The sequence below is a fragment of the Pipra filicauda genome, unplaced genomic scaffold, assembly GCF_003945595.2.
Source record: "Pipra filicauda isolate LSUMZ 115617 unplaced genomic scaffold, ASM394559v2 scaffold119_size3216105_pilon, whole genome shotgun sequence".
NCBI classification, from domain to species: Eukaryota; Metazoa; Chordata; class Aves; order Passeriformes; family Pipridae; genus Pipra; species Pipra filicauda.
The window spans coordinates 665486-681307 of NW_024103651.1; the positions used below are offsets into that span (position 1 = coordinate 665486).

Here is a 15822-nt window from a genome sequence, read left to right on the forward strand (position 1 = left end):
CCACCAGAGAAGCCAAAGCACACTATGAGGTCAAAATGTTCCCTTAACAGTCCTGACAGCACAGGTGAGAAACGAGACACATGTCAGAGTGTAACCAGAGAGCAGCTGAGCAAGCCCCAGCTCTCAGCTGAGCTGTGAGGGCACAGGGCTCCCCTGGGAGTGCAAGGGAAGCTAATGAGGAGGTGTCAATTAGAGAGAGCCCAGGCTTCCCTGGGGCCTCCAGGTTTAACTCCAAATGGTGTGAGCAAAGATATGAGTTAGTGATGGGAGGAAGTGCAAGTATCTGATAGAGGCTATTGAGGCAGAGCTCAAAGATACACAATGGATGCAGATGGATGTGCTCTGCCCTGGCAGGATTTCAAAGGGTTAGGTGATGGCATCCACTCTCTTGGTCACCTTCAGACCTGTAGTCAAGACGAAGCAGGGCGCATTTTAGGAGATCCTCATCCAGCCCACAGGAAAGTTTTGGGGACACCCTCATTAAATCAAGGAAATGCAACTCAGAAACAAGCCAGTAAGTCCAAACTGATCTGAAGCTGGTCTGCAGCCCTTCTTCTGTCCCACTGTGACTGACATTTGCACTGAGGCTTCTTCAGTGCTGTGAAAATAACCTTGACAAAAGTATTTCTTCTTCAGTTGTAAAATGCTTTGAATAGAGTTGTCACAAACAGCAATTGTTTTATTTGACTGAACATAGACAAAAGAATATACCTGGGGCCTTGGACAGGGTCTTGGAAATAGATGTTCCATGTCAACTTGAGAAAATAAACTGGGCTGTCTGTACCACAGATCTTAACCTGCAATGTGAAATGGAAATATAAAAAATCCCCTTTCTCCAAAAAGTAGTAAAAATAGTCCCCTAATTTGTATTTGCAGGGCACCTAACACAGCCCTTTAGCTGATACAGACCGGGCACGTGAAAAGAAATCCTTTAATTCTGTGACACAGACCCTCAGGGACTTCATTCTCTTCACTCCCCACTGAATTTCCATGTGCCTTACTTGAAGGGAACTCATAACCAGCTAAAACAGAACAAGCCTGGTTCATAAATGTAGTCTGGGGTTGGCTAAATTGCAAGTTTAGAAAGAAGAAAAGCCACTAAAGTATTAAATCAATTCTTCTATTTAAGTGTAAAAGCTCTATGAGAGTAATTTATTTAGAAATTATTTGTACTGGGGATTTCCATTCATTAGTTGTGCTCTATCATGACAACCTTAGAAGAAAATCAATAGGAACAACCTTTGCGTTGGCAACTTAATAGTTTCTTGTGATAATATAGGGCCATTACTGCATTCAGCGTGACTAAAATTAGATTGTCAGACTATTATGGAGGGGGGAATAACGCCTTCTATTTTAATGATCATAGGAACGCTTTATGGTGAGCCATTAACTGCGGGAGAGCACAGGTCAAAAGGGTGTCCCTGTACAGCACGTGGGGCCAAGCTTCACAGGAAGCCAGAAGAGCAATATACTGGTTGATTAAAATTGAAAAGGAATGGGGAAAGGGCTTTTTTTTTTAGTTCAGCTGGTTATGAATCTCCGCTAAGTGCCCTTTCCCTTGGCATCAGCTCCTCCAGCATTCACTGAGAGCAAGTGGTCAGAATTACCCTTCTGTTCACTGCAGACTCCCCGTCTGGGCCCTGGGCAGGTTTTCCACATCCTTTACTTGTCCTTAGATGTGAGTCACCTGCTCCATGGAGAGTTACCAACTTTTGCATCCCATAGCTCCCCCTCTCCGTGGGTCCAATCAAAAGCTGACTCAAACCCTTTTGCTCCCTCACCAGAGAACCTGCAGAACAGCTTCTTCAGCTGATTAATACATATGATAAAAACTGCAAGGCACTGAGACCCTCAATATTTATGTTACATGTATCTAGAGATTGTACTAACATGATAAGGCAATGATAGAGGATGCCCTTGCTCAGCACAGGACCCTCTGGCCAAGGGGATGGCAAAGGGGCAGCAAGGTACCACCCTTCCCTGGAATACTCTCTCATCCCTGGGAACTGGGAGGAAGCCTATTTCCACCTTCCAGCCATGTGGCAAAGCCAAAATGAGGGAGCAGGTGTCCCACATCCTGGTCAAACAGCTGGTCCAGTGGAGGGTGCAGCGTTCAGAGTAACGCCCTGCTCTGGCACTGGACCAGTTCTTTTATCACCAAGTCCACTCTTTTCCAAAATTTGTATAGTTAAACTCATATAGCTCCTTGAGCTTCTCAGCCTCTTCAAAAGTATTTCTTAATTGAAAAAATCTGTGAGCTTAAAGGGTTTTTTGTTTCTGTCACGACTGATGAAACCGTAAAATAGTTTATATGGTTCCTATTATGTGAATTGATCTTTCTCAGTGTCCACTCAATTCAACATGAGTTTGACACTGAAGGGGTGTGAGTTGGTTTATTGGTCTAAATACCTTTATAACACAAATCAATGTGGATCCACTTTTCAGAAAACTGGACACTAACCAGTAAAACTCTATAAACAGAACCACCTGGAGGCAAAGTACTCATTGATGTACCACACTTTACTGATAAAAGAAAACAGAACTACTGCACAAAATTGACAATATGGACCCTGGGCACCAAAATCCATACTCAGTCTGTAAACTGAATGGACCCAGTTTCTTTTCCTAAAAGCAATTATGTGGTTGTTGTTGACACACCAGTTTAACTGCCAACATGAGTACAGCCAACAGATGAAAATGATCTGGCTTCCAATATCTGACCTCCCTATAGGTCCCCCAAAACTGTTTACACCATTATTTGTGAATACACTGGTACAAACACCCAAACGAACAAATCAATAATAATGAAACAAAAGCTACTTTGTGTCTCTAAATTGAACCATGAAGGAAATCCAGCTAGACTTAGGCACGTATGAATGGGATCCCAGTGCAAGCTGCCTAAATCGGTCCATGAAAATTGTCAGGATTGCTACATGCCTAGGGTTATATGCCCATACTTTTCTCTGTCTTACATGGGATTGTGCTCCATGAATAGTTTTGCTGACGACAGGAGGACAGCTTCCAGAGCCAAGAGTTTTGTGGTGTAACGGCATCGGAGTTTGGCTCCCCGATAGACCACATTCACAGGCAGATGCCAGTGACTATTCACTGCTGCTCTCTACATGCCACACATGCACACTTGAGAACAAGGAGTTAGGTGACAGTCTGCAGTCCAGAAGCCCTCAGCGATGAAAGATTGTAAGTAGTAATTGAGTACAGTGAGCAGTTAGCTCCTGGCAGGGATTTAAGTGACCTTCCTCCTCTGAAGGAGCTTTGGATTTAAGCTCCATGCAGATGAGAGTAATGAAACTCTTCAGCCTAAAAACTCAGTGGCAATTAAATGTGTTATTCAGTGCACACGACCGTGTACGTGTGGGACATAAACGTGTAACCTGGTATGCACACGTCTATGCAGGTAGTCATTTTGTACTGATTATATCAACCAGATTCTCCAGTTAAAACACGGTGAGAAAGAAAAGTCTTTTCAAAATAAGAAATATACCTTGAAGTGATTTATTGTGCTGTGCACCATGGCTTCTCAACCCTTCCTTGTGCATGTTAGGCAAAGCCAGACATTGCTGTTGAATAAACATAGAGGTAGACAGTAAGTCCATTGTCAACAACTCTGCCTGGGTGGGAACTGGTGTGTAACACCATCAGCTGCTGGTGGCTGCTACTTTGGTGATACAAATGGAACTGGACAGGTTCAGGATAGGATGTCAGGCTTAGTGTGGCTTTTCCTTGCTCTGACAGTGCTTTGTACTGTGGCCTATGTGGTTAAATGCTCAGGTTGTCCTTTGGCTAGGAATGGGTGAGCATGGCTAGTTTCAATCCTCATCTGTACTTCACAGCTAATTTCAGCCTTCCTGACTCATGTTAAAAGAAACAAAATAGCACTTCAGGACAAGAAGAATAAGGAAAAGGACAGATTTCAAGAAGGGAGGATGCAGCAGGAAATGTAGACACCTCTAATATTTAGGTGCCCAGGCTGAAAATCTTTCAATGGGGCTTAATTTCTGTCAGCCTGGAACATCAGTCTTCTAAAAACCAAATCTTGTTAAAGTACCCATCTGTACTGAACAACAGGGAATGATGCAGGGTTCCTACAGTAGCATTGGGCAGCTACATGCCAGCAGCAGAAATGATGGAAGGAGACCCCACTGTGCTGTGTGCCCAGCTATGGAGCCTGCTTAGAGCCAGGCCAGTTAGTCCCTACACCCAGCCCAGTTAGCATGGCCATCCTCACCCTGATGCCAGTGCTGTCACAGGCTGGGCAGTCTTCCCTCAGTCCATGAGCTGCAATAGAGACACATGAAGTGACCAGTTGGGCTTGAAAATCTGCACGATATCACCCCTTCACAGTAGGCAGGCTGCTACCATGTCTGCGCCCTTAAAACACGGTTCAGGCTTCCCTATACCTAGAGGAAAAAATTAAATAAAGAAAAAACTTATGTAAAAACTTCATCTAGAGAAAAAAACCTGCCTAAAAATTAAAATATCTTGGGAAGAAACACACAGGTGTCTGCAGCAGGGGATAAAATAGGCTTTCATCCTTTTGTACGCCAAAAGATGTGCAGGATGAGTTTGAAAATACCTGATTCCACATGTATCACTTGTACCACATTGAGACTCAGTACTTTTGCAAAGCAGAGACAAAGGCTGATTAAACTGAACACCTGACTTCTATATGGCAAAATTCGAGAACTCTTTTGTAGATGTCTGATCCTGAACCCATGGCAGTGATGAGTGGAGCTCACCAGTAATTTTGAATTCCTTAGTGGAAAGCAGTGTGCTGGCTGAGGTGAGCCCACACAGGGTCCCAGATGGTCTCCAGGGCAGCCTGGAGCTGCCTGGGTGGGAAGGTTCCTGAGCTGCCCATCCTCTTCTGCATCCATGTAAACCAGGGCAGCAGTACAGAAATTCCAGCTGAACCCAGGTGATTCAAAGCCTGCTGAAACTGCTGCTTTCTCCTTTATTTATTTTTCTAGGAAAGATGGAGGGGTGGAGCTGCAAATCCAGTTAAATTGCTACAGAGATGTCACTGCCTACTTTCCAAAGGGGCTTCTCAGTTGCCCAAAGCTCATGCCTCCTTCAAGGAGGAACAGGAAGACCCCTGTGAAAGCTGAATGTGTTTGCTGACAGGGTACATTGCTAAGGCTTGTTGCAATTCTAGAAGTTAATTTATTGGGTTTTTTTAAAACCAATCTCCTTTTTTTGACCTTTTTTTTTTATTTACAGTGGAATGAAGAATTATTCTTGAGGATTAGCATGAGCTGGTGAATAGGCACTGGAATAAAGCTCAGAACATCTGAGTTCCATTTCCTGCTTTATTTGCTGCAAGATTCTCCCCCAAATCACTTCAATTCTCTCGCTCCTTGCTTGTCTAGACAGCAGAGCACTGAAGGCAAGGACTGCCTCTCCCTCTGGGTGAAATCTGGTCTGGCTGAAATCAATAGCAAAAACTCACAGGATGCAGCCTTAGCATCACTGGAGGCAATGGCAAATTTCTGGCCAGATTCAGTGGGGCCTGAATTTCACCCTAGGTATTTCCACAGTGCCTAATTTAACAGGGCCTTTATCTCAGCAGGGGAGTGAGATGCCCCTGTAATACAAATAATGGTATTTATAAAGTCCCTCTCACACACACACACAGAGCGCTCTACAACACGGGGAACGTGACAAAGAACAGAGTTCCTGCCCAGGAAAGCTTCCAGCAGCAAGGCACGAATGGATAAATTACAGGAGAAAATAATGACGACAGGTACCATCTAGGCAAAAGAAAAGCAGCATGTGGTAATTGGAGCTGGAACGCTTCACAGAGCAGCTGTTTTTCAAGAGCTCTCTGAAGAAGGAAAAACGAGGGCCGAGCAAACCTAGAGAGGCTATTGCAGGCATGTGGGTGGTAAATAAACTGTCTCAGTCTGTAGAGTCAGGTTTAGCCTTGAGTGAAATACTGCAGGCGTTGTGGAAACTCTTAACCATAAGGATTTCTAATGAAAATCTTGACAGACTTTTAATGATACAACTGCTCCAGGGGCTTGTAATAAAAAGGTGAAGCTTATAACATTTTGGGCTGTCCTGCCTGCTCAGTGCTACCAGCTTTCACCCTGACAGATTGAACTTTAGCAGTTTGATTCCCAGACTGAAGCGCTGCCAGGATGATATCGCCTCCACTTCTCAAACATTTACTGTCTTTTTTTCAAATATCATGCAATAGTCAAGGGCAAATAGCAGGTGGTTCAGCTCGTATTTTGTAACACCTCAGACCTCACTACCACGAGGAGCAAGAAACCTCTTTGGTGCCAGGCTCAAAACTCTCTCTTCTCTTGCCAGGGGACACTTGAACTGGCTTCAGCTGGACCGACGGGTGCTGGAACATGACTTCCCCAAAAAGTCAGGACCGGTTGTTTTGTACTTTTGTGTCAGGTAAGTGTGTGTTGGTGAGCCCTTCCCATGGGATACAGCTATGTATCCCAACCTGTTCCCTGCAGACCAGGAAATGAGGTTGTCGGTTTCTCACACTGTAGAAACACCTGTGGACAAACAAACACTTCTGCAGAGGTTTCTTTTGAGCTCTTTGAGTTTGAAAACTCTTCTCACTCAAGCGTAAACAAGTAGTAGCCACACTAACACCCCGAGCTGCCCACAGAGAAATGAGGACAAGATCAGATGTTATGTCTTTACACTTTTACTTGTGAGCTTTGAACTGGAAAGTCCAAGTTGGGTAGAGCTGAAGAACAAAGCCCTCCTTCTGCCAGGATAACCCATTTGAGCCAGCAACCTGGAGGGAAAACACTCGCTTCCTCACCAACGAGCCACATTTCCTCTGGATTGTGCCCAGGGTGTGTGTTCTGTCAGGGACCAGATCAATCCCAGTACAGTTCTGTCATATGCACCTTCTGAACTCACAAATAGCAAATTATGGCATTTTATGGCCGCCAGTTGGCTTCTACACAGCTGGATCAGACAAGAAAGGTTTTAATGAAGATTATTGTAGCTTGGGAGCTTCAAACTTCATCTGGGATTTTTACAAGGAACTGTTAGTGCTTGGAAGCTGCTGGAAGCTGCCAGTGCTCTTGTGCACACAGTGTCTTTGCCTCCAAGGGAGATATTTTCTGAGAAGACAAATTTGCTCTTGCAGCTTTGAAACGCCCAGAGAGAGGCCGGGGGCTGGGATGGCATATGCACAAAATTAAGTTGAGGGTTTTGACTTACTTTTAATGGGTAGCTCATGTCTAGAACTAGCTAGTGCAGCATTACCATGTCTTTTTCTGTTAGGCTTTCCACTCCAGTGTTATATTACATCTGACATCACTCTCATTCATTCCATAGTGCCCACAAAAAATGAAGACCTACTTTTGAGTTTCTTCCCCTGAGTGAAGCCTTTTTTTAACTTGCATGGTGATTGTCATCCATTTGACTTCCATTACAAGGGAGGGTTCTCAAAAGAAGAGACCCTTTGTTCTGTTATGTCCCCATATTTAGTGGTGGATGGCCCCACGAGTCCAGAATTTGCCTCCTGTCTCTCAAGAGAAGAGTTTAGTCTACATTTTGAGTGCTTCAAACCGTAAGGGTAGATCAGAGCTGAACAGCTCCAGTGCGTAAGATCCAGATCCACCTGTGCTTAGAATTAACAAAACCGTTGATGCTCATTAAGTACACATCAAGTCTGTTATCAAACATCTTGTCTAGGGGCCAAATTGAGGAATCTGTGCTAGGACAGGGATCCCATGGAAAGCAGGGAAAGCTTTGGCTGAGCAAGAGCTAAGTGCAGGTTTTAGGAGTGGAACTGTTAAATGTGTGAAAGCCGGTGCTACTGAGCCGCTCTCGTATTCATTTCAAAGACCACTCAACAAGCATAAATATTGCCATCTGTATTGTTTTATGAAAGTTGGCAGCACAGTGGAGACCGGTCATTCTAGCAGGATCGTAGCCAAGAGGCATCCTAGGATATGGATCCCTATAACAGTTAGTGAATGAGTGACCCCTCCTATTCTGGAATTGCAATCTATAGGGAAAAAATCCACACATGCATTCAGTGTCTGAAAAGTGCATGTGTGAAAACGAGACTGATTGTGGACTTTTATTGGGGGCAGCAATGAGTGGATTGTCACACTGAGTTATGATTTGGATTGGAGTGGAAGGCCAGATGCTTCAAGATTTAGGAATGGGCATTAACTTACCATGGTTTTTCTACTGTTTATTTCCCCTGTGGATGTCAGATGCTGGCAGAAGTTGAAAAAGTTTCTCAGCACATAAAAAGTTACCATGTTCATCCCCAGATCTGATCTGAGCAGAAGGCAATTGAAGAAAACAACTCCAGCCAGATGGCTGAAGTTGGAAAGGCCCCACATATCTGTCACCCAGTGGTTTCAGTTCTGGCTTGGGAACTAAAGCAAGGGCTGACAGAAAGGTTGTGAAGAGACCCACCCATAGCTGGGGTTTTATTTTCATAATCTGAGGGATGAGTGGCAGTTTGAAAAGACATCCATAAGCATACTATAAACAGAATGCTCCCTCTCCCCTGCTGCCCTCAGCTGGAAAGCAGAGATAATTAGTGCTGTGCCATACTTAATCACAGATGTATTAATTTTTAAGGGACCATAATACCTACTATATCATTGGTAAAGGCTTGCCTGTGTTTGCAGATACCTTCTTGCATTACCCCTCCCAAGCATTGCAGCTGACAAAGCTTAGATTGATGCTGGGCATCCTAATTGGGGAGATTGTAATACAAGTAACTGGATGTGCCAGATGTTCATGACACAGAAATCTGTTTACTGCATCGGGATTTAGTAATGGTGTGGGGTTTTCCCTCTAGTCGAAGTAAATATACAATTCAATCACACTGTGTAGCTACTGAAGAGATGAAGCCTCAGGCAAGAACAGTGAATGGTAGTTTGTGAAGAGGATAAGTTACATTTTCACCTTTTTTATGTGAACATCAGATTGTTTTTACCCTCAACACTCCTGCAGCAATGTTGATGGGCAGCATGCCCACAAAAGATGCCACAGATTTTAGCTTGCTCTAAAAGTACATTTAAAGGGAAGCCTGCCTTCTTAAGAAAAGGCTTCTTGGAAGAACCATGCTGAAAATAGGAAGTTTCACAAGCTTTGCAGTGTGAAATTCTCCTCCCTTTTTTAAATCTCTGCAGCACTGTTGAAGCTTTGTCTTTTGACACACATTTCCTTGGGGTTTGACATTGTTGAACACTGATCTCCAGTGTCTTTACTCTCTTCCGTAATCAAAGACCAAAAATTTCACAGCACCGTGTCAAAGAAGGAGGATTTTAGAAGCATGTTTTTAGCATTACTTTGTAAGAAATTTCTTCTGCCCTTGTACGTTTACACAGCTACTGAAGCCTCCCTGTCTTCAGGCTGTCATCCAGTGCTTCCCTAGAAGCTTTCCACTGAAAACAATACAGGAAACAATCAGAACTGTTGGGCAGCTTGAACTGCCCCATGGCTATTGTGCAATATTATTTTATAAGACTGATAATATCTGTTTACATAGCTCTCAAGCCACACATGAAAGCAAGAGGGAGTGCCATGTGTCATGCAGGGGAGGTGGGGTGTCTGGCAACTGGATGGGAGTGATATTAGTTCTCATCATAGAATTAGCTTCCCTGGATGCTTCCTATAGCCCTGGTCACTCAGTTGTTGGTGAAATTCATTCCCTGCCTTGGAGGGTTTACAATGCAGGTAAGCCAAGTCAGGTGAGAGTCATCACTGAAGTCCAGGAGAAGCGAAGGATGGGGATAAAGGAAAGAGGGATTGCTTGGTTAGTTGATTTTACAGAGGTGTTTTGAGACCAGAAGAGAACAGAGAGCTCTGTGGTAAAGGGCAAGAACCTAAGTGTGGAGACCCACATGTCAAAGAGTTCAGAGGTAAACAGAGCTAGCAGGGCTTCAGATGAAGGTTGTTATACTTTTGGCAGGGAAGGAAGCATTTTGCTCAGACTCACACATACAGTAGGAAGGCAAAGTTAAACTTTGTGTAAAACTTTGAGGTGAGAGAGGACCAAAGCACAGACATGCTGTTCGTTCACGAAAAGTAAAGTCAGCCAGGCTTTGCAGTGAGTTCTCATCCTCAAACGATGGCCTTGTGAGATTAGCGATCCTTAGCAAGGGAACCACCAGCATGGATCTGATCTCATTATCTTCTGGGTGTTTGTCATGCTGTTAATTTATATGAACAAACTTAGCAAATAAAATTCACTGCGCTGGTGGATCTTTTCCCAGGAATGAATATATTTGTTCTCAGGGTAACTCCACCAGCTAAACAGGGACAACTCACTGCAGAAGTCGTCACACTAAATCAGAATATCTCTCACATGGAAAGGCTTTTCTTTCAGAACGGCATGGAACAAAATGAGAAATAAATCCTCAATACTCAAATACACTGTGGGGCAGAGTTTGTATCTATGGCCCAGCAGTATTCTCACAAAGGAATGCCTGTGTTCAGCAACATCTGGCATGTGTTCATACGTGCTGGCTAGGCTGAAGTCAGCATGGGAGCTGTGGGGGCTCAGGACTCTCAATATTGAGGCCAGAGATTTTGCCAGATTACCACAGCTACTGGAGAACAAAGTGGCCCTAAATAAGAGACCGGCACTGAAACACAGAGTGCAAAGCTCGTGGGTGTCATTGCTCTCTTTAACCTGACAGAAAGGAGCTCTGTGTGCAACAGCAGTGGTCCAGGTCCAAGGCAGGTGGGACTGAGGTCTGAGATGAGACTTGCCACACACAAACCTGGCAGACAGCTTTGTGTCAGGGCTAATTAATGCAGCCTCCCAGTGCAACCACAGGAAAGAAATAGGCACTTTTCAGGAACAACTCATCCAGCTTATCTGAGATGACTTCGGAATTCAACAAGTTGCAGGCTAAAATACCTGTCTCTTCTCTGACCTCAGACCCTGCTCAGATGTAGGCATTTACATCTTTTCACCTGATGAATCCGTCTGTATATCAAGGGCCGTCTATAAATTTAAAATTATTATTTCAAACAGGCTGGCACAGTCAGGGTTGAGGAAGGATTTCCCATCTATAAGGTTTTGCCTGACCGCCTAAATGGAATTGGACCAGATTTCACCTGTTAATGAGGCCTTATGCTATTTTAGTCTTTCAACCCTCCTTTGTAGCCAGTCTTTAAACCTGTGTTCCATTAGAAAAGGACTAATGCTAAAAATGAAAGAAGCAGAAGACCATTTGGAAACAGTTGACCCTGGAAGGAAGAGAGACAATGGTTATTCACAGGGCTAGACAGACCTTAGAACTTGTCACTGAAATGCATTGCTGCCTCTAACACAGGCAAGACGCATGTGTGGGGCGCAGATTCACAGCATCCCGCTCTCAACTTCCCCTACTAACTCACCTGGCAATCCCAACACACCATGGCTGTGGTGCCATTCACATCCACTCAGCTTTGCTTCTCTCCAAGAAATCAGATTAGAGGGTGGTGATGACAGCAGCCTGCTGTGGCAGGAGGAGCTGAATAGAACCACACAAGATTAACCAGAGCAATTTATTTATCTCGCATGTGGTGGGCTGTGTTTCTCCATCCACAGTTTTCCCCACCAGAGAGGGGTATGTGGTGCTCCAGTCCTTTTCTTCAGGAAGGGAATGAGGAATTGTGAGCTCCTGTCTCTCCCGACAAAGGAGGGAGAAGGAGCAGACAGCCCTCTTTCTAACACATGGTGTGAGATGAGTTTACAGGAACTGGGGGGAGACATACGAGGAGATTACCAAATACATCAAATTTACAGTCGGGAGAGAGGGAGATAAGTGGCCGAATTTGCTGCCACCCAAGGCTTTATTACACCTGTTAGCACCCAGGAGAAGTTGGCAGGGGAAAATCACATATACACAAATTGCTCTGCTGCTCTGCTCTTCCCTGGTCAGCTCCAGATCCCTCTGCACAAAAAACTGCAAGGAGAGTAGTGCTGGACCTCAATTTGCCTTGGAGTTTGATCATCCCAGGAGAGTTCAGGGAACTGCCCTGAGATATTTCAGCACCTTGAGGTGCTCCATCTTTATTCTCATGGCTATCTGTCTCTTTCTGGAGCTCCTTCCAGCTGTGCTGTCTCCTTCAACTGCTGTGAGTGCCAGTACTGAGCCAGAAATTCCCTGCACCAGGGAATTTATGCTACATATAAGAGGAGACAAAGAGCCATGTCCTGCTCACGTTAAAGCTCTACGTGTCCATGCACTGCGCTGCAGTGCTGTAGAAAAAATAGCAAAACACAGAATATTAAACCCGCATAATCAACCCAGTCCAACCAAGCTGCTTTCAGGGGTTTCTGTGAGCTGCCCTGTCTATAAAGTCCATGCCATAATCCAGATCTCTCTGCACAGCATGTGTTTTGCTGGTTGGTGCGCACCAGCTGTGTGTACGCTAAGCAGGAAGATCCCAAAAGCCGGCAGCCCCGCACACCCCCTCCTCCCCGCCTGCCACAGTGTATAAATACAGCCGCACAGACCTTGTTTGTGCTGGAAGACAAGGCTCCCCGCAGACAATTTATTGCAGCCTTCCCAGGGTGGCCCCCTGCTCTGTTCACCCGGGGGAAGGTGTAATAAATTGCCTGCGGGGAGGCTTTGCTCCTCAGAGTCTCTTTAGAGATATGAGAAACTTCTGTCCAGTCGGAAGATTTACTTGTGTGAAAACCGACCTTTGCTTGAGGAAGGGAACTAATGGGGCTCTGCTACTTAGCACACAGCTCTGAGCTAAGCCATCCATTACACACACATCTTAATAGCAGTCTGGCTCTTGAGTCCCATAACATCATTTCTGTTTTCTGCTTAACTAGGAATATATTTGTATAAGTGAGCTGTGTTGAGAGAAGGGGATAAGTTGTTTTTCCTTTCCATTCAGCTACCCCAGGTGGAAGAAGAAGCAGCATTCTGTTGTTTTGAGCCACATTTTAAACATGTTGATGCTGGCAGCATTGTCTTGTCTAATTTTGGGAAGCATTTAGACAGCATGATAGGTACCATGCAGAAATGATGGATGCTGTCAGTGTAGGATTTGTATCTAATTTGGATCAAGCAGCGATAGCTGTGTCAGTGCCTACACACAGCTACTCTGACTGGGTCAAAGTCAGGCAGACATTGTTTCATTTCCAATGCAATTTCTGTGTTTGTACCTTACACCAGTGGGTGTGATATTCTGTCATCAGGGGAGCAACAGAAAGGTCTGCTGTGAGGGGTTCCCCCATTGCCAGGGCATTGGACAGGGGGTAGAGTCAGTGAGTAAGTAAAGCTTATACCAAAGCAAATCACAGCAAATCATACCTTTGTGTGCTGGTGACAACACATGGAATGGCTGGAGGGATTTCTATTCCTAAAATGGTCCAAAATCCTCCGATGAAAGATGGTCTCTAGATACTGAGAGATGGTGTTATGCCAGACAGTGCATACAGAAAGTCACCTCTAATAGACAAGATGTGACTCTTGGCAAGGACCAAAGAGTAGAAAAGGGCTGTGCTGATACTCAGGAGATTGAGGAGCAATGCCCCTGGTGACTGAGGGAGAGGAGGGGAGGAAGGCAGCGTGCTGTTGTGTTGCAGTCACTGCTCTCACCTCCTGCTTGGGACAGACATCCACATCACTCCAAGCCGGAGGAGCTGCAGCAGTTTTTGTGCAAAAATTAACACAACTTTTTGTACAAAAATGCGCTTCTCTTGCAAGTCAAACCAAACTCCATGGGACACTGCAGGGGTGGAGCAATTTGCAGAGTATATTGAGCTGGGTTGCTGCTTTTACAACAGGTCTGGTTCCCCACATGGGGAAGGGGCAGTGGACTCATTCTGAAGTCAACCTTTGCTTCATGCTGTAACCAAGCATCAGGAAGAAATGTACCTGCATTTACCACCTTGATTCCTTCCCTTCTCTTGTAATTTGCAAAGACTCCCAGGACATACAGCCTGGAAGAGACAAAGAGAGTTGGTATCTATATATTCCGAAGTAGATCCCTAACTATTTTTTACATAAAGAAGATGAGGCATAGGAATGCGCAAATATCCCCAAACACATGGTTTTCCAGGAGTTCAATGGGCCAACATCTCAGAAACACTAAGAAAAAAGGATTGGCAGTGGGTAAAGGTGCAGACAGCTTCACAGTACAGTACAGCTGATGGGAAAGAGAAAGGGAACAGGCTCAGGTTAAACAATATTCATATCTTTTTATTTTGCTAGCAGCAATTCTCTGTATCTCTGGAATCACTTTCACCTCCAGTTTTGTGGCTTCCCTGCTATGAAGTCAGAGTTGACACAGACTTCTCTTGCTGCGTCCTGTCCCCTGCATACTGATCCCATGGGCTGGGCAAGGGGGGGCCTGAGCATGGCACAGGAACAGGGGACAGGACATGGCATCCAAACCAAAATGAATGCAAAAGGGGAGGTAAATGGAGCTTTTTAGCTGATTTTCATTCCTGACTGATTACTTAACAGGCCAACTACTTAGCATGAGCATTGTCTGCTTTAAGTGTCAGCACATAAAAGTGCACCCATGACTATTAGCAAACAGGGCTGGAACATAAAAGCTGCTGTGCAGCCTGTGCTGCTCAGAATACTCATTTAGCATGAGACACTGGACATAATGACATCTGCATTTAAGTCCATTATACCAATGCATGTGATTTTTCTTTTCCTGGTTAGCAAATGGCCTCATATTTTTCAAATTATCCTCTGAGGTTCTGAATGACATGGTGAAGGATAATGAACCAGACTCAAGGATGGATGAGGCAGAAAAGGGGTGTTCTCCTTTATCCATTGCTTTGTAATAATGAAATAAGGGGCAGTCCACTGACAGAGCCACCAAGCTCTGCTGACAGAGCATCCCAACCAGATTGGAGTCAGCCAGCTGGGAAAGATGTGGATAGAAGTCTTTTGGACTAGCTGGTTCCCACTGGAGTCAAGCTTCACAAGAAGTAGGATGATATCACTGCCCCAGGACAGATATATACGTAAAGTAGGCAAAATATCCATTTGCTGTGGTCATGTTTTGAAATATCATTGTGTTGAAGATCACAGAGAAATATTTTTACTGTTTGGCAGGTTCTGCTTGGAAGTAAACACAGGGGCTTGTGCTCTCGAATGCTATGACAGTCTTATCTTCCCAGTCAGCAACTTGACTGCTCGGAGCCTGGGTGATAGATGGCCAGGTTCAGGCTGGTGGGATATGTCCGGGGCTGTGTGTTAGAGTCAATGCTAAATAGTTTTTGTTCGAGAGTTTCTTTTGAAATGCAGAAATTGGAAGTGCTGCTCCTTTCTGCTCTCACTGTCCACACAAGCACCCCACCAGCTCAGGTGCTTGACAGTCCTGAGCTCTCCAATCCCCACCTCAAGGATGAAGCACTAGTGTTCAAACACCTTCCTAACACTGCTAAATTTGCCCATCTGCACACACACTTATGAGACCAGCAGCAGCAGTCAGGGATTCTCCATCTCCTGAAGAACCAGTAATCAAACTGGTGAGCCCAGGACCCAGACAGGCATTTCTCTGAGCCACAAATCAGAGGTGGGTGGGCCTGTGTGTTATGCAAGGGAGAAGTTACAGTAATACCAGTTTCCCATCACCCAAGGATCAAGAGTTTCCACAGACACCACTGTGAGTTTGTGCTTGGCTGGCTACGATGGGAATTGCCATTCATCGTGGCATGAGGGAGCTTAAGCTGTCTCAGAGCACACTGTCAGTTAACCAACGCTTAATAGAGAGCAATCTGATCAGTACAAGACACATCCTCGTAGCTAAAAAGCCTTAAATGTTTCAGATGCAGCAGCTTCTGAAGTCTTCCAACACTTTCTGCAGTACTCATTATTATTT

The 15822-nt window shown here is 44.8% G+C and overlaps 1 protein-coding gene across 9 annotated transcripts in view; it reads left to right on the forward strand.

Annotated features, from left to right (window-relative positions):
* FRMD4A (FERM domain containing 4A) overlaps positions 1-15822 on the forward strand; it is a 367626-nt gene that overhangs the window by 268954 nt on the left and 82850 nt on the right. For all 9 annotated transcript variants that reach the window (XM_027722476.2, XM_027722475.2, XM_027722477.2 and 6 more), the window contains one exon: positions 6334-6426. In XM_027722476.2, the coding sequence (XP_027578277.1) occupies positions 6334-6426 (93 nt within the window). The remainder of the gene's footprint in view (positions 1-6333; positions 6427-15822) is intronic.